General features: G+C 45.2%; 1 protein-coding gene across 3 annotated transcripts in view; it reads right to left on the bottom strand.

The window, feature by feature from the left end:
• The window catches only part of TBK1 (TANK binding kinase 1), a 428,747-nt gene that overhangs the window by 204,788 nt on the left and 197,006 nt on the right, over positions 1–26,953 (bottom strand). For all 3 annotated transcript variants that reach the window (XM_078676127.1, XM_078676137.1, XM_078676146.1), the window contains exons 7-8: positions 26,158–26,268; positions 1,866–2,045 (exon numbers count right to left, since the gene is read on the bottom strand). In XM_078676127.1, the coding sequence (XP_078532253.1) occupies positions 1,866–2,045; positions 26,158–26,268 (291 nt within the window). The remainder of the gene's footprint in view (positions 1–1,865; positions 2,046–26,157; positions 26,269–26,953) is intronic.

Below are 26,953 nucleotides of genomic sequence, written 5' to 3'. Positions count from 1 at the left end.
CCCTTCATGTGGAACATTTTGAAACTCTTGAACTGCACTTGAATCAGATTCAAACAGCAGAACCGGACCAAGAGTGGGCGCCACTGAAGGATGGGTCGGCATCAGATCGGTTAGGACCGTTGTGGCCTCCGAGACTTGTGAAGCAGGGACTCATGCCAGCAAGAAGATGGGAGGAGGCTCAATTGGATCAGTTAGCACCTGGGTTGGTTCCACCGGTGAATATGCAATCCAGGGTCCTTAAGTTGGTCCGGAATGGGCCTGGCAACACCTTAACAATCTGCAGCATGGCTTCCTTGAAAGTATCTAATTTCTACAGGTTTGACAACACAATGGGAAACGCGAGGTCGGGGACAGCATCAGGATGAGCTCCAAGTCAGAACACAACAGCTGGCTCTGCTGTTTGGAGTGTTGACTGTGTGGTTACTTTACTGACGGAGATTAGACCCACTTGGTTTTCTTTTGCTATGGTGTGTCTTGGCCTTTGACTTACCTGGAGAGTTACTGCGAGACAGGGAGGAGGTCCGGTTGTGGTCCTGTGACCAATAGCAGGAGCAGGGCAGTGTGACCTGCTCTGAATTTTATGTTCTGAGAAAGTGTTTTGCTTTCCACTCCCTGATTACCTTCACGTGTATCAGGGAGTATTTGGTGCATGTCTTCAAGTAATGACAGATGCCTAGTCACCAGAGGCAAACACCATGCAGATACAGGACAGCCATCTGCTTCCTGCAATTGCAGTGTAGCTTAAAGCATGTGGTCTTGGAGAGACATTTCCTTTGCACCCTCTTGAATTCCCCAAAAATGTTTGGGAGTTGCTAAAGCAGACAAAGTTGGATACAGAGCTCCAAACCCGCATAAAAGAGCAAAGAAGAAAGTAATAGGCATCACCGCTCAAGAGATGCGCCTAATCACGGTCATTTCTGGAGGCGTGTTTGTCCACCAAGCGACACCCTTACAGCATGATTGTCCATAAAGAGACACCATTATAAGAATCAAGCAGAACACCAAGGTCAGCTGGCCAAGCCCAAGCAAAAGTACAAAGGATTTGAGGAAAATATCTATCCTAGTGTTCCTACTCTTTCCCCTCCATCTCAAACCACACCGTATTATGTTCACGAAGGCACAAAAGGCCCATCGGTTTCACATAATCTATTGATCTTAGGTCACCGTTTTATTCCTTGAACACTAGATTTCCTTATTGATTCATGTTCTGTCTCACCCTTCTTAATCGTGGTCCTGCTGAAACAGCTTAATTTAGGCAAGTATATCTTCGTGAAAACTAGCTGATGCAAGATGAATTGGACTGCTAGCTGGGTAGGACGGCGTAAGCAGGGTAGTAAGGTGCCTGTAAGCACTGAACAGTGACACTTGCAAACCCATAAGTGGCTTAACTTCTCGTTACAGACTATGTCCAGGTTTTCTTGAAGACATGCACTTGTAAGCAATAACTTTGCTTCATGAGAATTGTTTCAGGATATCAATAGCAGGTGGTTTGCTTTTGTTAGCGTGCTAAAGACTGTGTTCTCCACCACTAATCTTTTTAAAGCATTTTCATTAAAAGCATGTTAAGCATTTACTTTTGACAGCTTTGCCGTCATGAGGTGAAATGACACCCCCACACAATTCCTTAATAAACATTTTGTCTTTGTATTAATTGATGCATTATTATTTTTCTATCCGGACTGTTAATCCATTCTTGTTTATTTTGATACACCATTACATAAGTTGTGTTAAAGGAATCTATGCATGCCACAAAAATATGCAGAAGATCTTCAAAATCATAAGCCCACCTTCAAGAGGATTCAACATATTACCTCATGCTGTGAAAATAGCACAACCTGTGACAAATAATACGAACGGGCACTTACTCATCAGATCGGTGGATGTAGATCTTATGCAGTGTCATTTGTTGGAGTGAAAACACATGGATTATTATTCGATGTAGAATATCACTGGTTTCTGTAAAAAATGTGTCGAAACCCCAGCACTTGTCCTGGTCAGCTTCAAGAATGTTTGCAAGAACTGGTGTTAGCAAAGTCTGCAAACCCCTACAACAGGAAAAAGCATAATAAAGTTACTTTGACAGAATTGCAGAATGCTAGTTAAGACCTAATGTTTTCAAACACAAACAAAGGTACTATGTTGGATGTCAATATCAATGTGCTTGGTAAAAGAAATAATCATTTTGAAGTCTATGTTTCAATAGTGATGAATCCATATATCCTCAACTGCTGGAGTTTACTCTGCAGATCGAACTGTTCCATGCCATTCAAATGAGGGCTGAATTCATAACACTGTCTAGTTCAACGAATGACCATGATAATGACTACCACACAACATTTGCTTTGCCCATCAAAATAAGAATATTTTAGAGACGATCCCTGCACTAGCAACGCTCTAATGTCTAGGATTTCCTATCTCTCTTCCACTGCCTTGAGTTGAGACTTACTTCAGAAAATTCCAAAGAGACATGATGACCTCTCTTTTCTGCCTAGTATGTATCTTGGAACATGGACCTCCTATATGATCAATGTGATTCACGTGCCTCTTTAATTTAGTAATTACATATTTATTTAAATTCAGTGCTTTAAATGGGCTGGTACTCCGTACCGGCACTTCAAAATTTTCGAGCCCTAAGTACCGGCACTTTTCTTTAGTTCTTGACGCTGGAATCTGGGTTCGATCCCCGGCTCCGGCGGCAGGTTAGCCCAGCACCATGTGACTCTGGGCAATAGCTCGCTTAATCTTCCCAACGGCCCCCAGCGCCTAGAGACCCTTACGGGTGATTGTGCACTTTACAAATGTGGATTATTATTATTATTATTACCAGTACCCTGTTTGATGGCACAGCAGGAACATGGTAGCCATGACGTAGCCTTTTGCGGAGAGGCTGCTAGATTAGCAGCTCCCATTTTATTTTCGCAGACTGCTGGGGTTGGTGAGGGCTTGCGTCACGCTGTGATTAACAGGACAGGGTCTTGTCAGACCCTGCACTGTTCAGTTGAAAGTGCTTTAGCCTCCCCCCTGCTGGTCAGTAATTCAGTCCCATTTAGGATATTGCACTAAAACAAGTAGCAGGGAAACACAATCCTTCACCTTCGACAAAGCCGGTTTTCTTTTCAACACAGGAGCTACTTCCCTTTGTATGCCCCTCCAACACTGGTCGCTGAATTTACATGATAACAGCGACATTACAACAGGTTCATGAGTGTGAAGGTGCCCTGCCCAAAGAGCAATGAATTGCAGGGAATGCTGCAGCACTCCGGGAAATGGACCTGGTTGGGGGAAAACGACATGAACACTGAAGGAAGGGGGGGAGGGAAGAAAAAAGTGAGGTGACAGCTGACGTTAGAATTGCCACTTTTTTTCAGATACAAATACCAGATGTGTTCATGTCTGAAAAAGGTGCTTAGAAATGGTATGTTAACACAAATCTGTGTAAAGTATAAATATGTTGTATTTCTTGAAGTAATTGGTTTAACTATAGAGGAACCACATGTGATTTCAATCGAATCGCCTTCTTTAATGCTTGGAAGCAGTATGATCTAGAGAAAACAAATAACCTTTAGCCTGAAATCTAGTTTAAAACGCTGCCTTGCAGAATTTACAGGGCCCCGACGGCGCTTGCGTGTACACGCACACTTTCACAGCTTGGAAATACTTTTGTACTTTTGAAGTGATTACATGATTCATGCTTTTATTTACTGGAAAAATTATAAATCCTGATTTATCAAGTTTTTTTTCTACAAGCCTATATTTAAAAATACAGCCCTCAGCAGTAAGCTTACTCTATCAACAAAAATAACGATGTATAGCACAACGAAATACTCCTTTGAATGTGGGGAATGGGTTCGTGTACATGTCTGCTTGTTTCTTTCTGTGTGTGTGTGTGCATGCTTGAGAATATATAGCATTGTGCCACACAACAACAAATAATGGTATGACATTAAGAAGTTGCAAATATTACAAAACTAGAAAAAGTTACCATATTATCCTGTTTGGCTTTGATTTTGTGTAATGATTTAACCTGTTTTGTTTACATTAATACATTTCTGTTGTGTTTTGATATGTGCTGCAAGTGGTATAGAAGTTATTATGTATCATCCTGTCTTGCCGTAAGCCCCGCCCATAGCCCCGCCCGCTTGCCACACCTCTAGCTCATTTTAATGAGTACCTGCACTTATTTTTTCCCATTTAAAGCACTGTTTAAATTTGTTCTTTTTGAATGCTATAGTAACCAAAGTGCAGCATGAATGCATGAAATAGAAATTGATGATGTAGTTATATAAAATGTGAAGTTATCTAAAATAGGTGAATACTGATTTGACTTAAAAGGGATCAACTATCAGTTTTACAAATTAGATCACAAATACATAAAACATAGCCTCACCTCACACAACTCTAGCCTACTCAAAACAATCTATCCTAGGTCCAAGTGTGATGTGACCCAACCATCACACTTTAAAAAAATCTAATTCCAGCAATCTCATTCTGATGCCTTTAGCATAAAAACGAACCACTAAGGACAACATTTCTTGATGGTCATCAGCCACCAGCAGCATTGGAGTTCTCTTTCAGAACATCCTGGATATGATTATTAATATTATGTGGACTGTTATGCAGACACTAATGGCATGTGTGCAAAGTCTGAACAGTTGACTATTTTATAAAGCTAAAAGCCAAGTTATGGTATCATAGGACTTTGTGAACTATGGCAACAAATAAACTACACAGCAGCATATATAATGAAACAACAATACTTTCTGCTTCTTCTAAGGAAAAGCGGTAAGACATGCAGCAAAGAAGTGAGAGGAGAACGCTCCAAGAAAGGGTTGCAGAAACAGAAGAAAACAAGTTGACAATTCTACATTTCTGAACAGTAAACTTCAGTAGCACATTTGTTTTAGTACACTAGCAAAAGAAAGTGACCTGATGCATAATAAAAAACAAATGAATGAGAAAGTAGGCCCCAGAAAAAATGATACCTCTGTGTTTCAGACTGAATTTTGAACAGTACTCATTCAGGTCATGAAAGCCTACAAAAGGCCCCCAATACAGGGTGACTTTCAAGTGCTTTGCTGAAAATGAGCACAGATATGGTACAAAGAACATGCTACAAGCACCTCCGAGACAGTCCAGGAGTGCCAAACACAAAATGTTTTCCAAATCAAATTGAGAAAAATGGGGAGGGAAAATCCAGAAAGTGAGTACCTGGCATAACAGCTTAAGTCAGAAAAAAGAGAAGTCCAGAGCAAGAAAGAATTCGGAGTTTCCAAATAGGGCTATCAAGAAGGAAGCACTGGGTGTAGCCAAGCAGCATCTTTCAAATTACCCATGGCAAGCTTACTCGCTGCAAAGAAGCAAGTTGCAGCTGTAAACCAATAACCTCTCCCATATATCTGTGGATGCCTGGCTTCCTTAAGAATGTAGCCCTGTCCAAAGTCACCCCCGCAGTTCACCCTGGCATCCTATAGTTCTGAAGATGCCCACTGGCAAAAGGGTTCAAATGAGCGAAGAGTTCAGAGAATATGTCCTCAATAAATGCAGATGTCATTTTGCTAAAGGTAGGGATCCCTTCACTCCAATTCACTTTCCATAGAATGCGGGTAGATATAAAAGAAAACTGATTCCACTCAAGTTTAAGAACCAAATAGCCCACATTGGTGTTATTCCCACAAAAAACATGGGACAACAAAAAAAAGGGGGTTCTTGCCAAAAATCTAGAAGTATCTCAGATTACATTTAGGGAAGTCGTGAAGCATTAGAAGAGTTCCCAGTTTAGTGCTAGAAACAGCAGCACTCTTTACATTTCTTTCTTATGACATTCTAAGAGACAGAGTACTTGGCTTTCTAGATAGAGATAAAAAATTCCGGGGTCATCCAGGTTGGAGGTGAAAGTGTAGATACGAGTCAAGGATGTATTGATGCTAAACATTTCTATCTAGATTTCTATATATTCTATAAAACACACACCACACTTGAAGCTCAGGGATTTTTAAAGAGGATAAAGAAAGAAATTAGACAAATGTTTTGAAAAAGCATGCTCTCCAGGTTCTCCAAGGATGTGTCTGGTAATGATCTACAGATCAGTCTGTGAAGGGGCGAAGGGAATATAGCATTATCCAATCTTGTAAATACTAGTGGGTATCACAACGGACGGAAGTACCATATGAGGGGGAAAAAAAAACTAAAATGTGCACCGTTTATATTGGAGCTATGAAAGGATGAAGAAAGCTGGATATGTACAAATAAAATGTACATTAAATGTACCACCCAAGTACTCCAGTAGAGCAGCAACTGCAACTGGCGAAATTATCTATGAACAAATCGACGAGGAGATTGTTTTCTTTTCATAAATTGAACGCTGACCCCCTCAGGTACAGTCTGAATACTGAACAACCTAACAGCAAGTTAAAGATTCACATTCTAAGCCAAATTATTAAGCCTTCAAGGCACTAGACAAAAAAGCTAGCATGTGTGCCTGACCATCAGAATTTACAATTAATCATATCTAACAAACAAAAGAGTGGGGAGGAATGCTCCCAACAGGACTGGAAAAGTTATAAAAGCACTGAAATCAGCACTGTACTAAACATGTTGGGGTAGAAGAGGAGGATTATGAAGGTGACTAGTTTAACCGCTACCGCGCTACCGCGTTTTCCCGCTGTGCGCCGATTTTTAAAAATCGCGCGGTTTGTGACAAAGCCAGCTCGTCATCCGCGTAGCGCAGGTAACGCCCATGACGAGCTGGCTTTGTCATTAGCATCGAAGGGGTTAAGGCCAGGAGATGCACTCAAATGCTTTTGCCAATTCTAGTGTTATATGGAGCTATGGAAAATTCTCAAAGTATCCACAAGTGAGGCTTTCCCTAGTAAAATGGCTGAAAATACACTGAGATCCCAGGATGGATTGCTGATGAAAGTGAGGGTGAAAGGGGAAAAAACTGGCTCTAAAGCTAATTGAAGGAAAATACCGAATATTTCTGGGAAACACAGCTGACAACCTAGGAAATATCAGCAAGAATGAAGTATTAACATGTCCAAGAAATGAAGCAATTCTGTTCAGTTCAAAATACTGAATAATTTGCCTGGAATAAAACATACAAAACAAAAAACTTATAAAATTGTGTGGATACGAAAACCAGGTTTTCTGAAATGTGAAGGCACCAATAGAAACATATGTACTGGCAGTGGATATTGTAGAAAAAGTGCTCTCAGTAATACTGGGATGGTTGCTACGTGAATAATTGAAATCATGGCACTCTAACACCCTCACATATAAACATACATATGGAAAGAGGTTTTTGAATGGCCACAGCATACTTGTGCACTGATGATTGTACTTGACGTTACTCAGCATTATCACAGCTCTTGCTCGTACATATTTGGAAATTATTCTTAAAGGATATATTTTTCAATATTATGCATAAATGATGAATCTCAATGTATGGGTTGGGAGATAAGAGCTATAAGAATGTCAGAATTAATATACATTGGATTGAGAAAAGTAGTTGCTGTAGCATTCGGATCTATTTCAACAATAAATGCCACTCCGAGGTATCAATATCACCAAGCTGGCATCTGAGGTACCAATATCTACATATTGCTCACCAGTTCTAGCTCACAATATGCTCATACATGACAAACTGCCATACGTGATACAAAAGGGGATGATGGACGGAGCGTTTGAGCAAATCAAACACTCACCCCCAGTCAACTGATCTGGGTTTAATCCATCACCATTCTTTAGTTCACTCAGCCACCCCAGTTCAGACATGGCCATATGTAACCCTGTGCCTCATGGGAACAGTCCAGCCCGAACTGCTAAGCCATGTCTTCCCTGGACCGGAAACAAGCATCCTGGGACCGGTTTCGGATTCATAATCCTCATCAGCCAGGCTATCTTGAATCCAGTGGCCAAGTGAACAAGGGACTCACGTCTGAACAGACTCTGCCAACTTAGGGCGAACAAAGCGATACAATAGGGGATGAAGGACGGAGCGTTTGAGCAAATCAAACACTCACCCCCAGTCAACTGATCTGGGTTTAATCCATCACCATTCTTTAGTTCACTCAGCCACCCCAGTTCAGACAAGGCCATATGCAAATCAGTCTGACCCTGTGCCTCATGGGAATAGTCCAGTCCGAACTGCCACGCCATGTCTTCCCTGGACCGGAAACAAGCATCCTGGGACCGGTTTCGGATTCATAATCCTCATCAGCCAGGCTATCTTGAATCCAGTGGCCAAGTGAACAAGGGACTCACGTCTGAGCAAACCCTGCCAACTTAGGGCGAACAAAGCGATACAAAAGGGGATGATGGACGGAGCGTTTGAGCAAATCAAACACTCACCCCCAGTCAACTGATCTGGGTTTAATCCATCACCATGCTGGACTGTTCCCATGAGGCACAGGGTCAGACTGATTTGCATATGGCCATGTCTGAAATGGGGTGGCTGAGTGGGCTAAAGAATGGTGATGGATTAAACCCAGATCAGTTGACTGGGAGTGAGTGTTTGATTTGCTCAAACACTCCGTCCATCAGATGCAACCAAATAATATTGCTTTTTAGATTTAAATAAAGTTGTATTTGTATTCCTACGTATTGTTTCATAATAAAATATTATGCACTAATTCGAAGATATCACAGAGATTGTGTGAGGTATTCATTATATATGGAACTACTATACTGCACTCACACAACATGAATTCAATCTCGCTAATCTATCCGACTGGTAACAATTCTTGTAATATCTTTCAGTAAATAAGTATCACATATTTCTTGAGAAAGAACATGACAATCATTTGTTTAAGCATAATCATAAATAATGTGCAATCTTTATATGGTACTAAAAAAACATGACCAATATTGCAAGCGCAGCTGTCGATATGGATGCAATGCAATGGAAAGCTAATTTGTGAAAGGAAATGAGTGGCCAGTTCCGGACATTCACAAAAGTGCAAAGACGACTGGCACTGGGGTGATTGATGCAATACAATACATCCAACAAAAGCACCCTTGTAATTACTACCATCCAACTCCTCTTATGCAGGTCCTGAACCCCAATATACATCACACAGCTAGGGAATTGAATCCTACTCATTCCTGCACACTCTTCTCTATCCTCCCATCCCTTCTTACTCATTCGCCTCTTTGTAGCTAAATTCAACTACTAGCTTCTCTCCCAATCCAGTCTAGCAACACATCTCATAACACTCCTGGAGTATATATCGATCTCTCTACACCAAACCTAGTGAAGTACCTAATTGTTCAACTGAAACAACTAGGTGAACCATGTGATAGATCATGCTCACTGCTTCTGCTACATGACATGCCATAGCCACACCAAGAGCTGCAACCTCAACAACAACTTAAAATATAGCAAACAGCACAACATAAAATACAAAATAAGCAAAAATAGGTACATAAAGTCAATACATCCACCACCTATTTGTGCTTCACTTACCCCAGCAATGCACTAATATCAATCAAATACATTTGAAATTAACATACTTATAGATGGGCAGTCCTGGTACCCTACACAAAATGCCAATAATGAGGCAAATAACTGCCCTTTGCAGGAAGTCCAATATTCAACAGGACTCCACCAACTACAAACCTAAACCCTACACAATAATAACTTCCACTAGCTATCATGCATGCTGATCTAAGCAAGATCCCTAAGCAAAAATAGAAATCATACGTAAACCTTCTAGCAGATCTCAATCTTAACTTTTTCATCACTGAAACCTAGTCGACAAAGATGAGTGTCCCATGTTACAATAGCTTACAGACATCTAACTCGCTTCGGAAATCATCCTTATATGAAGACTAGCAGTGGTCCACTAAAAGACCCTACCTACACCTGGCATCAAGGACTTCACCATCTTGAAATGCAAATCCGTGCTAGTCCTATGCTCCCCATCAACGATGTTCTCTGCCTATTTTAATCTAATATATTGAAGACCCCATCACAATGTTAATTTTGCACATCAATACCTGCCATCATCATGGATCACAAGATCAGGAATATACAGTAGCGCCCTCAACAGCCTGGGTACCCACCAATGACTATGTCACACACGGAGCTTGGTATTACACATCTCCACTCATCTGCGTGTCACTGCGAACTCAACATTCGGAATTTGCATTCGGCCCCAACACTTACGTCACAGCTCTAATGTCCATTGGAAGCCAAAAGGGTTCTGTCACTGCTAACTCCCATGACACTACATATAGTAGGGGACCACAACAGTTGTTTTGACAAACAAGCACTTCCAGTCATTTCTACAGCAGTAAATCACTTGCCCTCTATGAACTGGTCGCTACTCGCACCCATTAGGTGTGCCACACCCTTGGGGCTACATCGGCCCCAATAAGTATAAACTCAATCACTGAAACACTTCCATTACAGGAGCAATTATAACGTAATTCTTTTATCAATGGACATTCCGATGGCAAGCAAAGCTTCTAACGCCTGTAATACAATGATATTTACCAGACCCTGGAAGAAAGTTGATATAAGTTTTTTTCAAGAATTCCTTTCCATTTCCATATGCTTGGACTCGGAAATCTAAGTAAAAGAGTTCCACTAATTGTTAACAGGAGCTTTTGACAAGGTAGTACATCAGAAAAAAAGTGACTGTGACCTGACAGGACCTGGTCAGTTCAACTGCAAAAACCATAAATAACCAACCAGATACCTCAATAAGGCTATGGAGGAACACACTCAATGGTGAAAGTCAGCTCTAAAGGCAACACAGAATATATAGAACCTCAACCAAGAAAGCCAAGACGTCCTACAAGCTATAGCTCACCTTGGAGGCCACAAGACCAGCCAAAGACCTCTGCACATAGCACTAGTACTAAGTAAGTCCACATTGATACTATGATTTTGCTGGCTCAACTTTTTAACTATTTTGTTTATATTTTGGGGAAAGTTTGACTTATTGTAAATGTACTCACTCATGTCTGCTTTGGCTCTGATTGTAAGTGCCTGGTTTTCCACTCGAGGCTGCTGCCTGCAAGTTCTTACCCAACAGACCATTTTTGGTGTCACTGATTTGCCTTATTTGATTGTCAAACTAGGATTAGGGCAGTTTGTTAGGCGTCATTTTGGGGACTCCGGTTGCACACTATACATTTGTAAAGTGCAAGGATTCTTTTTGCTATACAAATGATGGTGCAGCACGTCCATGCAGCAGGCGTGCAATAGGCATGCCCATGTGTGACCAATTCACACCAACTGCCATCCCCCCCAGCCTTATTTTCTCCTCTTCTGACCAGTTCCAAGCACTCTTTAAGAGGTAATGACTGTTTACGCCATTTATTTAATTTTACATTTTACCATGAATCTTTCCTGTGCACCACGTGTGGTTTTATTTTGAATCTACCTTCTCGGTTGGATGGGGAGCGTACATCTGATATGCATAGAATTAGTTGATTTCTCATCAATGTGAGACCTTGACACAAGCATCAATTGGATATTTGTGACTTTATTCGGACTCAACGCCCGACTTAGGCTCCTTCAAGGAAACTTAGTTGAATGAAATTTCTGGTCTGAATATGTTTACTGTTATACCACAAGGCTACTCTATCATTAGGAAAGATCACCTTTCCAAACTAGGAATGGACCTTGAAGTCTTGTATCAGATAGCATGGCCTCCTATATTAGGAGTTTTCCTAAAGTAGGAGTACTGTTGTTGCTGTTGTGGTTGATATAGTTAGTAAGCACTTTAAAATGATTGGTATCCTTGGATTTCAGAGCTATGAAGGAATGTTTGTCTAAGAGCCTGAAGGTAGCATAACAATCTTGCTGAGTTAGTATCAACTTTCAACTTTTAAATGGCATTGCCAACATGGCAGCTAAACAATAATATGCCAGTGAATGGTATATCTGCAATGCAATTTTGCACCTCTGGGCGAAAGGATGCACACTTTAGCCATCCTTCACATCCTAATGCTGGTGCTACAGCTAGTTAACAAAATATGTTATAATTATTCATAGCTCAGTTTATTATAGCTGCTGACACTATTGCTAATTTCCTTAATACTAAAAGAGCTCCCTCCCTTCCAGAATGAGTTCCAAAAAGGGGCGGTATCATTCCACATTGCTGATCGTTGTGGCCTAAGATTGCCACCGCATTAGCTGCCCTGATTGATACCACTGCCAGTGATGAGACTGGCTTACCTAAAGAGTCCAGGTATCTTCCTTCTCCACAATTGAGTCTACTTTAGGATGGCCTGTCAGGCATGCTAGTGTAGAGTCCGGTGCTCTTTACTTCATTTAAAACCTTGAGCATGGTAGCTGGACTTTCCATCAGCTTTTGCCCCTCATTCCATACGTGATCCACTATAGTTTTGGCTTTTAAGTTTTTTTTGGAAAGTATTTCAAATCATAAAGAAAACAATTAGTTTGCAGCATTTGAACTGGCAGAATAAAAATCTTGGAAACTTTATCTACAAAAGAGTGTAATCTACGATGGTCAATTGGTGGGGAAGCCACAGGTAGCAGTTCTACTTCAACTGAAGGGCTCACCCTATAATTAGCCCATTCTTGGCAAGCCTGCTCAAGGAGTTCTCCTTTCTTCTCTTTCTCAAAATCATCCAATTCCATTGAGTCTGCGCAAAGGTAGAGGCTGGCGTTTTGGGGTTGCATATTCAGTTCTTGTAGTGGCATCAGGGAGGAGGCTGAGTTGATGATACTAGATGATTATGGTTTGATTGCTAAAGAACTCTTGAATATTAATCAATCATCATAGCCTGGATAACTTTAATAAGATCCAAAGACACAGGCATAAATAGAGGCTCAACGAGATTCCTTGTAATAAGGATCATAATGTTGGTCATAATGTGTATGCCCATAGTGCCAGGATGTTCCCGTGGTAAAAGAGGAACACAAGAAGGGCTAGGATCCCATGGGTAGAACGGAACCTCTGCTTGCTTCTCATCTTATGGACACATGACTTTCAGGTCCTTGGGCTATGAAGAGGTTCAAAGGGACACCCATCTTCTGATACTTCATAGTCTCCTTCTACGTCAGTGTTGAATTGTTTCACTGGCAAAGTAGGTGAAGTGTAGCAAAGATGACCTGCTACGGCTTTTGATTTCAGTGTTATTAGTGGTGCAGTCTCGTACTCGTACTCCTCCTCCACCTCCTCCTCCTCCTCCATAGCGCCACTCTCCAGCCACTCCAGCTGGTCTGCCTCGCCAGCCTGCTCCTCATCCCCCAGCCTCTAGGATGTCTGGTCAGTCCCAGGTGACAACTGCCTGCTGATGTCCCCGGACCACCCCTTCTATGCCTTTTTTAGTCTCATTATTTTATTGTGTTTGTTTTTGTTGAGCTTCCTAGGTTTATAGTTAATTTAGTGGGTTAGGTTAGGGTTGCTGTTTAGGCCCCAGGCGACTTGCAGTAGTTACCGTCCCACTCCCACCGTTTTGCCGATCCCTGCCCCCCTACTCGCTGCTAGCCCCTCCCACCTCCCAGGACTTTAAATGGAGGCCGCTGTGCGGCCGCGCAATAGGCAAGCTCGTCTGCGCACACCTATGTCTGGATCTCGACCTGGACACCGGGCACAGCAATGACAGCTGTGTCACCTCCTCTCCAAGATTCACCAAAAAAAACCTTCACTTGCCGACACTGTCACTTCTCCTACAACAAAACCTACATAGGATCCCATGCCACTCCCTCCCAGATGACCACGAATAACCTGGAAGTGCTCAAATATATCCTGCTCAACGCCCACTCCCTCTGCAAACACGCACGGAAATCTGGGACACCATCACCACCCTCTCCACATATGTTGCCTTCATCACCGTAACGAGGATCAAACCCTGACATCACCACTCCCAACAGCTTCAAGATGATACACCAAGACAACACCAACAAAGGCAGAGGCATCACCAGCATCTTCAAGGAAACCATCAGATTCACCATCACTAAAGACAACCCCACACCATTCATGGAACACCTCAACTTTCAACTACAGACGCAAAGACCACAATAAGAAGGACCCTAGCCTAGACCCCCGGAATCCGGACCAACTTTTTGCGGGTCATCGCTGACCTCACCACACCCTTACCCACAGACTCCCACCACTACGTCCTACTCAGCACCTTCAATTTCCACATCAAAAACCCCTACATGCCAACTCCACTGCCCTCTTGGAGAACTTGAACAACATTGGCCTCGCCTAACTGGTCACTAAACCCATGCACAAGGCCAAACACGCCCACTTTCACATATAGCGACACAACTCAAATTCAGCCACACCACAAAACTCACCTGGACTGACCATGCCAACATACACTTCTCCTTCTCCGACGCCCAGTACACCATCACCAAGCGTCACATCCCCACTCACCATAGCTAGAGCAAGGTTACCAAAACCCAGTGGACACAGGCCCACACCACCACCCAATCTGATGACATAGCAAACCTCGACCAAGCTGTCCAGAACATCTCCCGCTGGATCACCAGCTGCGTTGATAGAGTATACCCCACTGAAACCAAAAAACCTCAAAACAAGCCAGCTGGTACTCACCAGAGCATAGGATCACCAAGAGCAACTGCTACCAACTGGAGAAGCGATGGCGCTTCACGAAGGACACTACCGACCGGGCCACTCACAAAACAGCCCTCAGCAACTATCACCAGCACATCAAGGAAGCTAAGAAAGCAGCCATCCACGCCTGAATCGAAACAGCGCCAACCATACTAAGGTACTCTTCAAAATAGTCCAGTAATTATCCAACCCGACAGCCAGAAAAAACCATAATTCACCCCTACCAAAAATTCTACGACACCCTTTCAGGCTGCTTCCAGAGTAAGATTGCCACCATCTACAATTCCGACCTCCTGCCCACCACCTCATTAACCTCAACGACTGGAACAAAACCACCTACTAGATGCCTCATAATCATGATTCCAATCCGACCACAGCACTGAGACTGAACTGATTGCTGCCACAAACAACATCAGAACTCTTGTCGACCGCGCAGAAAATTTGGCCCTAATCTTCCTCGACCTCTCTGTGGCGTTCAACAGTCTATCAAAATACCCTCATCAACATACTACAGCATCGCCATACAGCAAGACTCCCTCAAGTGAATCGCTTCCTTCCTTATAGGATGCACACAGAGCACCCAGCTGCCTCCCTTCACCTCCACACCCAAGGACATCATAAGCTGCGTACCCAGAGAATCATCCCTCTACCTCACTCTGTTCAACACCTACATGACCCCCCCCTTGCAGACATCGTCAGATCCCACGGCCTCAACATAATCTCCTATGCAGTTGACACTCAACTAATCGTCTCTCTCTCGCAGAGATCCAAACACTGCCAAAACCAACTTCTCCAACAATATGACCAACGTAACCAACTGGATCAGACACAACTGCCTCAGACTCAACTCCGACAAGGCAGAAGTACTGATCTTCTGGAACAACACCTCTGCCCAAGACCACAGCTGGAGGCAAGCTGAATGTGGATCAACCCCCACACTAATAGGCCAGGCGCGCAACCTAGGGATCATCCACGACAGCCAAATGATCATGAAACAAGTCAAAGCAGTCGCCTTCTCTTGCTTCCACACACTTTGAATGCTCTGCAGAATCTTCAGATGGATCCCAATCAACACTAAAAAGACCTTCACTCAAGCCCTCGTCTCAAGCCACCTCAACTATGGTAACGCTCTCTACACCGGCATCTTCATCCAGCTCCTCAGAACACTCCAGACCATACACAAGGCTGCAGCCAGACTCATCCTTGACCTCCCAAAACGGTTACACACCACCCCCACCTCGGAAACCTCCACTGGTTCCCTATCCAGAAGAGATGCCAGTTCAAGACCCTCACACACGTCTATAAAGCCCTCCAAGATCGAGGGCCATCCTACAGCAGCCATCGACTGAACTTCCATCAACCCTTAGGACACCTGCACTATCCTTCACAACCTCCCACTTCTGTCGCAGCCGTAGTGGAGGCTGCTCCATCTTCTACATTGCTGCCAAGACCTGGAAAGACCTGACTCTGAACAGCGCCCTACCAGGCAGACTTCAGAAAGAGATCTAGCTTTTCGGCAGAGACTCAGTAGCCTCAGCACCTAGATACTCCTAGGGGTAACAGTGTTGCGTGATACAAATACTGATTGATTCATTGCCGTTGATGAGCTTGCCATTGACGGTGGAGTTGTCAACAAGGAACCAGTCGTTGGTGAGGCCGTCAATCCCAGTACTGTGGTTTGCAGAGTGGTTGACAATGTGCTTGTTTATGAAGGAGTCAACAAAAGTTCTGTCTTTATTTAAAAAATAAGAAGCAACTATTATATCAAATTGTCAACTGTGTCCCATTAACTTTAGCACTTGGAAAAAACTGTTACAGATGTCAATGAACACAATAAAATCTTCCATAGCTAAGGTAGCAGAAATGAGAACTACAATAAATACCACATGCACAGTTCGATATTTTAGTGCAATTGAGTATCCACCTAAACAAGCATTTTGTTATTTTATCCAGTAAATATCAGAAATGTCTAATTTTTCATTTTGGAAGAATTCTCTCAGATAGGTACAATTAGTGAATCATGTTAGCAATCTCTATTGTAACATAATCAAAAGAATAACGTAAAAAATGTCTGTCCAAATAGCAGTGAGAAGTATCAGTGCTTAATTTATTACATGCAGTGCAATCTTCATGCCCCCTTTATTTACCAGGCTATGTAGAATATCACAGATCCACAGTGATGTAACAATCTGATATTTAAAAATTTAGACATATATAATTATGCACTCTGCTCAAAATATACTGTGAAATAACCTTCTTTTTATGAAGAAACAAACCAACGTAAGAAATGCCCAAATGTTACACAAATAAAAGTCAGGGAACGTGAAATGCATAAGATTATACAAGAATCTACAAAGAAGTAAGACACCTTTAACATCATATCTGGAGAGACTGGTAGTTCTCTACAGAACAAGTTGCAAAGAAGGCATATTTTTTAAAACTATAAAGGTGTGTCAACATAGTATTTTAAATACATGGTAACTGCTGGAAAATGAAATAAAAACCCAATACTCTAATAAAGAACTTTAAAATCAGAATGAATGATAACATTGGGTTTTAGGACCCAATGGAGGTATTAAATATTTTGTACGGCAAAAAGGCATTGTATTACACATTACTAAAGTTAGTGCACCAGGTGTTTAGAAAAATAGATACAAATTAACAGCTAGTATTGTACATTTTCTGTAGGTCCCAAAATATAGCACAATCTCTAAAAAGAAAAGCAGTTTAACTTTTTAGAGGCTGCCATTCTCTGCAGCTAATTGTGTATAGTATGCATGCTATAAATTCCATAAATAAGTCATATGAATAAATATTGAAGGAAAATATTTATGGATCAACCAATTTCACACATTACTTATTGGACAGTAAGGTCAAGCTAGAATACCTGTAGTCATTGGATGCTTTAGCTGTAAGAAATATACATTTAGAGCAGTATGTAAGTATCTAAATGGAAGCCTGTGACAAAAGCCATGATTGTTGGGGTATGGGAAACTGGGAGAGGCAAGTGAGGCAACTGTAAACCTACAATCAATTTTACTTCATGCACACCACTTCGAGGTTCACAGCAGGGCCGATGTTCGTGCTAGTAAATGCAACTAAGAGTGTCCGACTAAGTAGTCATTGTGGTGCTTGTTAAATGGATGTCCTCTGAACAAGGGGAGACGAAGCCTGTGGGTGGGACATAAGGATGGCAAAGGTCCAGAATCTATAGTATAACAAAAGGTTTGTCAACCTGCAAAAACACTTCTTTTTTAGACCAGGGCAAGACATCAAATCAACCACCTGACAAAACAGACACTCCACAAGGCAACGGACAAGAAGGGGACAAAACAAAAAAAAGTGGTAGAATCAACCAGACCCCAACGAAATCTCAAAAAGACGACAACCTTGTCATGAACATCTCTGAAAGGTCTCTTATACCTGGAGAGATTGCTGTACTAAATAAAGGCATGTCCTTCTTTCCATCGTACACATCCAATGCTTTGGAAACAGAAATCGCCTTATTCAAATTCATGTGGAAACTGCGCATTAAATGGTTCTTTCACACTTGTCCACAAGTTCAAACACAATCTGGAGCACCGGAAAGCTTCCGATCCAAGAGTACCTTCACTGTGCCCTTTTCACACAAGACTCTGGATAATTTTGAACTACTCGTCAACAAAGATTTACAAAATATCAAATATCTACCACCAAAATTGACTAATTTTACTTCCAAAGAGAAAATCAATCAATCAATCATGGCATTTATATCGCGCACTACTCACCCGGAAGGGTCTCAAGGCGTGTGGGGAGGGGGGGTCTGCTACTGCTCGAACAGCCAGGTCTTGAGCTGTTTCCTGAAGGCGAGGTGGTCCTGGGTCATCCGCAGGCGGACGGGCAGGGAGTTCCATGTCTTAGCCGCTAGGTAGGAGAAGGATCTTCCTCCGGCGGTGGCTCTCTGGATGCGAGGCACGACGGCGAGGGCGAGGTTCGCTGATCGCAGCTGGCGGGTGGGCGTGTAGAAGGTCAGGCGGTCGTTGAGGTACCTAGGGCCCAGGTCGTGGAGGGATTTGTGTGCGTGGGTGAGGAGTCTGAACGTGATCCTCTTGTTGACAGGGAGCCAGTGTAGGTCTCTCAGGTGGCTCGAGATGTGGCTGCGACGGGGGATGTCCAGGATGAGTCGGGCGGAGGCGTTCTGGATGCGCTGGAGTCTCTTCTGAAGCTTGGCTGTTGTTCCGGCGTAGAGGGTGTTTCCATAGTCCAGTCTGCTGGTGATGAGGGCCTGGGTGACAGTCTTCCTTGTCTCGGTGGGAATCCATTGGAAGATCTTGTGGAGCATGCGGAGTGTGTGGAAGCAGGATGAGGAGACGGCGTTGACTTGTCTGGTCATCGATAGGGAGGAGTCCAGGATGATGCCCAAGTTGCGTGCGTGGTCTGTTGGCTTGGGTGCGGCGCCTAGGGCTGGGGGCCACCAGGAGTCGTCCCATGCGGAGGGCGATGTTCCTAGGATGAGGACTTCTGTCTTGTCCGTGTTCAACTTTAGGCGGCTGCTGTTCATCCATTCGGCGACGTCTTTCATCCCTTCGTGAAGGCTCGCTTTGGCGGTGTCGGGGTCTCTGGTGAGGGAGAGGATCAGCTGGGTGCCATCGGCGTAGGAAATGATGTTCAGGTTGTGATTGCGAGCGATGGCAGCTAGTGGTTTCATGTAGATGTTGAAGAGAGTGGGGCTGAGCGATGATCCTTGCGGGACGCCGCAGATGATTTCGGTGGCCTCCGAGCGGAACGGCGGGAGGCGTACTCTCTGTGTTCTTCCGGAGAGGTATGAGGTGATCCAGTTCAGGGCCTTCCCCTGGATGCCGGTGTTGTTGAGTCGTTGGACTAGGGTGCGGTGGCAAACAGTATCGAATGCAGCGGAGAGGTCAAGGAGGATGAGTGCCGCTGTTTCACCGTTGTCGAGCAGGGCTCGGATGTCGTCAGTGGCTGCGATGAGGGCGGTCTCGGTGCTGTGATTGGCTCTGAATCCGGACTGCGATGGGTCGAGGGATCCGTTCGTCTCGAGGAAGGCGGCCAGTTGCTTGTTGACGACCTTTTCGATGACTTTGGCCGGGAAGGGAAGGAGCGAGATGGGGCGGAAGTTCTTGAGGTCGGTCGGGTCCGCTGTTGGTTTCTTCAGTAGTGCGCTGAGCTCGGCGTGCTTCCAGCTCTCAGGGAAGGTGGCTGTGTTGAAGGAGGTGTTGATGATGTCCCGGAGATGGGGTGCGATGGTGGGGGCCGCTTTGTTGAAGATGTGGTGGGGGCACGGGTCGGTCGGCGATCCAGAGTGGATGGTGTTCATTATGCTTGTCGTGTCTTCGGGGGTCACCTCGGTCCATGTCTGGAGGATGGCGGCTGGGTGCGTAGGTTCGACCGGTGGGTGCGGGGGTTGAGCGCTGAAACTGTTGTGGATGTCGGAGATCTTGCGGTGGAAGTACGAGGCGAGGGAGTCGCAGAGGTCCTGTGAGGGGGTGATGTCGTTGTTGCCGGTGCTGGGGTTGGAGAATTCCTTGACGATGTTGAAGAGCTCCTTGCTGTCATGGGCGTTCTTGTCCAGTCGTTCCTTCAGAGATTTCTTCTTTGTGGTGCGGATGAGCTGGTGATGTCTGCGGGTGGCGAGTTTGAGGGCGGTCATGTTGTCAGTGGTCTTGTTGAGGAGCCAGGTCTTCTCGAGGGTGCGGCAGGCCTTCTTGGAGTCCTTGAGTTCGTCGGTGAACCAGGGAGCCTTCTTGCTTCTGGGTCTGGTGAGTGGGTCCTTCAGTGGGGCGAGGTCGTCAGCGCTTGCGGTCAGCCACTGCGTGAGGTTGCAGGCTGCTGTGTTAGGGTCCGTTGTCCTGACGGGTGGGTTCTGGCTGAGGGAGGTGGCGAGCTGGTCGGCGGTGATCTTGCTCCAGTTCCTGTGGGGAACCTGCTTCGGGTGGTGGTGGGCCGTGTTCTTCACGAAGCTGAAATGGACGCAGCTGTGGTCAGTCCAGTTGAGTCCGGTGGAGTGACTGAAGGAGACGTGCTTGCTGGGGGAGAAGATAGGATCGAGCGTGTGGCCGGCGTAGTGGGTGGGGGTGTTGACCAGCTGCTTGAGTCCGAGGTTGGCGAGGTTGTCCAGCAGGGTGGTGGTGTTGCGGTCGTTGTTGTTCTCCAGGTGGAAGTTGAGGTCCCCGAGGAGGATGTAGTCGGTGGAGGGGAGGGTGTGTGGGCTGATGAAGTCCGTGATGTCATCGCAGAACTGTGATCGCGGTCCCGGGGGTCTGTAGATGAGGGTGCCTCTGAGGGTCGTCTTCGGGTCGGTGTGGATCTGGAAGTGGAGGTGTTCGGCGGCGCTGAATGTGATGCTGGAGTCAGTCGAGATGCGAATGGTGCTCTTGTGTACGATGGCGATGCCTCCTCCGGTCTGGTTGATGCGGTCCCTCCTGATGATCTTGTAGCCGTCTGGGATGGCTATGGCGATGTCGGGGGCTGAGGAGGCGTTCATCCAGGTTTCCGTGAGGAAGGCGACGTCAGGGGATGCGGTGTCGAGGAGGTTCCAGAGTTCCACGGCGTGGCGGTGGATGGAGCGGGTGTTGAGCATGATGCACTTGAGGTGGTTGTTGCTTCCAGTCTTGGCAGGTGCGGTGTAGGTTTGGTGGCAGGAGAAGTTGCAGGATCGGCAGACGAAGGGTCCATGGGTGTGTCGCGGGGATGCTTGGTAGCATCCGGGGGCTCGGGCGGTGTTGAGTGCGATGAGTGTGGCGAAGTTGTAGGTCCTGCGGGGGGGCTGGCGGGCGCGGGGGCCAGGGGGTCTGGCGCTGGGCGCGGTCCAGGCGCAGACGGGCTTACCTTTGGCGCACCTTCGGCGCTCAAACGGCGCTCCCGCTGCGCGCGTCCGCTGCGCGGTCGCTGAGGGGGCGTCATAAATAAGGAGCCGGGAGGGAGGGTCAGCTAGGAGGCGGGGTGGCCAATGGGCAGTGAGGGGAGGCGGGACTGGAGGCGGAGGCGGGAGCAGGAAGGAGGAGACTGGGGCGGCGGCGGGAGAACGGGGGGGAAGTGACCGGGTCAGCGGCGGCGGTCAGCAGGCGAGGAAGGGGCAGCCGCGGCAGGCAGAGAGCGGCAGGTGGAACCTACGAGGCAGCAGGCAGAAGGTGGCGTCAGTCAGCAGATCAGCGGTAGGCAGGCGCCAGGCAGCAGCAAGCAGGCAGGCGGCAGAGCAGTGGAGAGGAGCGACCGGCTGTGGGGGCACAGGGGTCACACTGACCAGTCCTCCATGGTCCCCTTAAATAAGGAGCCGGGAGGGAGGGGCAGCTGGGAGGCGGGGTGGCCAATGGGCAGTGAGGGGAGGCGGGACTGGAGGCGGAGGCGGGAGCAGGAAGGAGGAGACTGGGGCGGCGGCGGGAGAACGGGGGGGAAGTGACCGGGTCAGCGGCGGCGGTCAGCAGGCGAGGAAGGGGCAGCCGCGGCAGGCAGAGAGCGGCAGGCGGAACCTACGAGGCAGCAGGCAGAAGGTGGCGTCAGTCAGCAGATCAGCGGTAGGCAGGCGCCAGGCAGCAGCAAGCAGGCAGGCGGCAGAGCAGTGGAGAGGAGCGACCGGCTGTGGGGGCACAGGGGGTCACACTGACCAGTCCGCCATGGTCCCCTTAAATAAGGAGCCGGGAGGGAGGGTCAGCTGGGAGGCGGGGTGGCCAATGGGCAGTGAGGGGAGGCGGGACTGGAGGCGGAGGCGGGAGCAGGAAGGAGGAGACTGGGGCGGCGGCGGGAGAACGGGGGGGAAGTGACCGGGTCAGCGACGGCGGTCAGCAGGCGAGGAAGGGGCAGCCGCGGCAGGCAGAGAGCGGCAGGCGGAACCTACGAGGCAGCAGGCAGAAGGTGGCGTCAGTCAGCAGATCAGCGGTAGGCAGGCGCCAGGCAGCAGCAAGCAGGCAGGCGGCAGAGCAGTGGAGAGGAGCGACCGGCTGTGGGGGCACAGGGGGTCACACTGACCAGTCCGCCATGGTCCCCTTAAATAAGGAGCCGGGAGGGAGGGTCAGCTGGGAGGCGGGGTGGCCAATGGGCAGTGAGGGGAGGCGGGACTGGAGGCGGAGGCGGGAGCAGGAAGGAGGAGACTGGGGCGGCGGCGGGAGACGGGGGGGAAGTGACCGGGTCAGCGGCGGCGGTCAGCAGGCGAGGAAGGGGCAGCCGCGGCAGGCAGAGAGCGGCAGGCGGAACCTACGAGGCAGCAGGCACAAGGTGGCGTCAGTCAGCACTCCTTAAGAGAGGACTCTACTTTAATTTTCCAACCAGTAGACAAAGGCGGGGCCATCGTTGTCATGGACAAAGAGTTTTACGTTCAGAAAGTTAATGATCATCTTTATAACACATATACTTACATCCAATTACCATCGGATCCCACCAAGGAATTCATGACCACGCTAACAAAGATTCTTGATCGTGCTCAAGAGATTGGTTGGATCAAAGAGACAATTGACTATTTTTACAATCCACTACTCCACAGATACCACACATGTACATGTTATCCAAGATGCACAAGAACGCAGAAATTCCCCCATTCCGCCTTATTGTGGCCGGGTGTGGCTCGATACAAGAACCGATTGGGCAGTACACCGATTTTTACTTACAACCCGTTGTTCAATCGAGGAGTACCTATGTGAAGGATACCCCTGATTGTTTAAACAAACTCGCACAAATACGGCATTACTTCAACCCAGAAACACTACTATGCACCATTGATGTAGTGGCTTTATACACCTCTATGCTCCACGGGGAGGGTGTAGAAGCAATTGAGTGGAGGCTACTTAGCCATCGTGACGAGGGGAATGACATCTTTCTATTAGAACTTTTACAGTTCTCATTATACCACAGCTATTTCTCATGGGAAGGGACATACTTCCTACACAAAACGGGAACATCCATGGGCTTTCCAGGATCGCCCTCGTACGCCAATACATATATGACATTTTTCAAAGGCAAGTACATTCTGAACAAAAATCAGTGGCAAAGACACCTGGTTACGTACATGCGTTACATGGATGACATACTAGGCATTTGGCATGGGAACCGGACAACACTAGAAAAGAACAATCAGCTACTAAATCAATGCAACCCTCCCATTCAATTTACACATGACATTCAACCTCACAAGATTTATTTTTCGGACACTGAAATACAGAACACAACAACTGGCCTACAAACATCGGTCTACAGAAAACCAACCGACAAAAATAATGCTTTACTTTTCTCTAGTTTCCATTCGATGTCCTTAAAAAGACTTCTTCCCGTTTCACAATTGATCCGCATCAAAAGAATTTCGTCTAATGCATCTGAGGCCAACAAACTAATACAAGAACAAGTAGAAAGATATCAGAAACGGGGATATACGTTGAACATACTTGAAGGTGAAGAGTAAAATGTTTTCCACAAGACACGTGAAGACTTACTCCGAAACATAGTAAAACCGTTGAAAAAACACAAAATGTTTGCTCTAAAACACTTGCTACAAGCCAGGAAAATCCAAAACATTATTTTGAAGAGACTGGAAATAGTGGAGCAGGAGACTGATTTCACAGGAGTGTTTGTGGCTCATGCGGTTACGCCTCAAGCTTCTACTAGGTCAGATGGCCAGGCATGATGTCTTACGTTAGACGCGGATGAACCTGCTTTGCACGCCACAGTATCGGGGAGCGCAATTTAATTACAGCGGTTTGACTCGCTGATCTCACATTTTCCCCAGGTACGATTTTTTGACCAATCGGTTGTTAACGGGCCAACTATGCACGTCTGTTCATATACAGAAAAGAGGGTAATTTCGGCTTTTTAATCTTTTCAGCTCAAGGTGTTCGAGGCCATTTTAAGTATGGATGTAGCTCATGCTCATACTTTTTCATTTTTACACAGACCTGCTTTCTATCGAAGCTGAAGTTCTTTACAGTCCTTCTATGCTCACGTTCAGGAGCTGGAGGTAATTAGTCATCAGCACGACCTAAAATTTTAATCCAACAGTTCACCTCTCCCGCATGACTACATGACTTCTACCTACTTTTTCCTATTCTTTTTCAGGCCGGGTTCGGGTGTTTGACAAGCACAAATCACACACCTCACTCGCTCAGCAGCTCTCAGACCTCCATTCTTTGGGGGAACGAAGGGCCATATGTATAAACATCCTGATTTGCGATTCTCAAATAGAGATTTTTTTAGAAATCGCTATTTGAGAATTTCAAATAGGGATGTATGTAAAAATAAAATAAAATCACAATTTTTTTGCTATTTCTTAATATTCCTTGATTGCGATTAGCTAATTGCGTCAGGGTGTCAAAAGGACACCCTGATGCACCCCTGAAATAAGCATGGGTGCACATGTGGTGCACATACATGCCCTGAGGGCATGTATGTGCTTCACATTGCACTTTGAAAAATGCAAAAAAGTGCTTTTTTCAAAGAAATCGCAAATTACCACCAACTTGAAGTTGGTGGTAATTTGCGATTCCTTAAGGCCAAATTGCACTTTTTTGGTGCTTCTTACATTGCATTTAAGGAATCGCAAAATTTGCGATTCCTTAAATGCAATCGCAAAATAAGGAAACGCAAATTTTGCAATTCCTTATTTTGCCTTAATACATACCATTTGGCAAAATTGCATTCGCAAACGTTTTGCGAATGCAATTTTGCTTGATACATATGGCCCTAAGTAGTTGCATGTAGTTTGATACTTAGCACATCCATCACAACATCTTGGCACCACGTTTTCTATAACCACACATGTTCATAGTGGTTTCAAGCACAGATATTGAATAATGTCTCTATTGCATTGTATTTCTGAACTACACTTACGTGTGATTTTCTTTTTTCTTTTGCCCATTGTTCCGGGAGGAGGCCACGGATTACCATGTCAGAATGAAACCATATTAATTTTCCACTGATGAAGAGTTCTACCCGAAATTCATTGGGTTTTCTTTCCATAGGTTGTTCAAATTGATGTTTTGAGTACACTGTTTCATGCACTAAGACGGTTTAGTTTTTGAACTCTGGATACTATTATTATTTCTGGGCTTAAAATGTATGTGCTTTTAAATTCGCAGTGGCACAACAAACAAACACTTAATGAAGAATTGTTTGCAAGCATATTTGTGTATCAGCTTTTTGATTGTTTGAGCTAAATGATGTAAATAGTTTAACGCACAACAGTGAAACCGTAGGGACTTTCGAGCAGTGCACTGTGTGATACGAACGGAGGTTCTCCGTTCCTTTTCCTGAACAAAGGTCCAGAATCTGACAGTGGTGCAAAGGCAGTTTTAGGAAATGAAGACGAGCTAGGATCAGAAGAGCAGTTGAGAGTGTAGAGGTTTAGTAAAGAACAGTGCACTATTCAATTACTTGGACACAAAGGAGCTGAATTTGTATATCGATAACAGAAGAATAGCAATTAAACAAGTTATTTACCTATAATTACAATATTATGGACTGGTTTATTATATATGGTATGCATCTATCATTGTGCTGGGCATAATGCACCCATTAAAAGGATAGGTTTGGACTAGTAGAAGGTTTTCCTGGAAATTGAGAAATGTGTCTTTTTACCAGAAACCAAATATTCAGATCCTGAAAAAAAGAAAAGTACCTGGAAAGGCTGCAGGAAGCTGGCATATCACGACTCCATTCAATTGGTCCATTTTCTGCTTTCTGTAGTCCAGAAATTGCCCCAGAAGGCTTTCCGGTGATTATCTGATACCTTAGAAGGGTAAAATAAATAAAATATGTAATTTGTGTTCTTTCTTCTTTTCAAATATTGCCCCTTGTGGCATCAGCGCAGGGCACTTAATCAAGTAAGGAAAGCATTTATCGAGGGCGAGATGCTTGATTGATGAATCGATTTTGTAGCAGTATGCTGAGAATAACCTACCCTTATATTACATTTGATTGTAGATCAGCGATGATTTGCATAGCTGTGCTATTAGTTATGTTGATTATTAAGAGTTTTAAAAAAATAAGGAAAGCATAACCCTTCACTAATAAATAGTACAATATAGTCAATAGCAACAAAGAAACAGAAGTGCAAAAGCACGCATGGCCCAATACAGGTGAGACAAACCACATTTGAAACTCGTAAGGATTTTTACTAACCCTGTAAGCTGCTCGTTGTATGTAGTGTTGTTAATTCAAATGCTGCGTATACTTCGGCCATCTAGTGTTGGGCTCAGCCGACTACAACTTATTGCCTATGTATTATCTGCGAAGAAGTCTATCGAGTCACAGTGAACCCTCCTCCTCTGGTCTTGGATGCGCATGGGCACTCAATTGTTAGATTGTTTTTCGCTCATCAGGTGACAGTAGGAATAGAGTAGTGTGCAAAAAAGGATAATGTCCTTGTGTATAGATAGAAAAAAAAGTTTTAAGTGAAATAAATCTGTAACAAA

Source organism: Lissotriton helveticus, chromosome 1_1 (assembly GCF_964261635.1).
Source record: "Lissotriton helveticus chromosome 1_1, aLisHel1.1, whole genome shotgun sequence".
NCBI lineage: Eukaryota > Metazoa > Chordata > Amphibia > Caudata > Salamandridae > Lissotriton > Lissotriton helveticus.
Note: the sequence above shows the minus strand (reverse complement) of the source record. Positions and strands in the feature narration are given on the sequence as shown.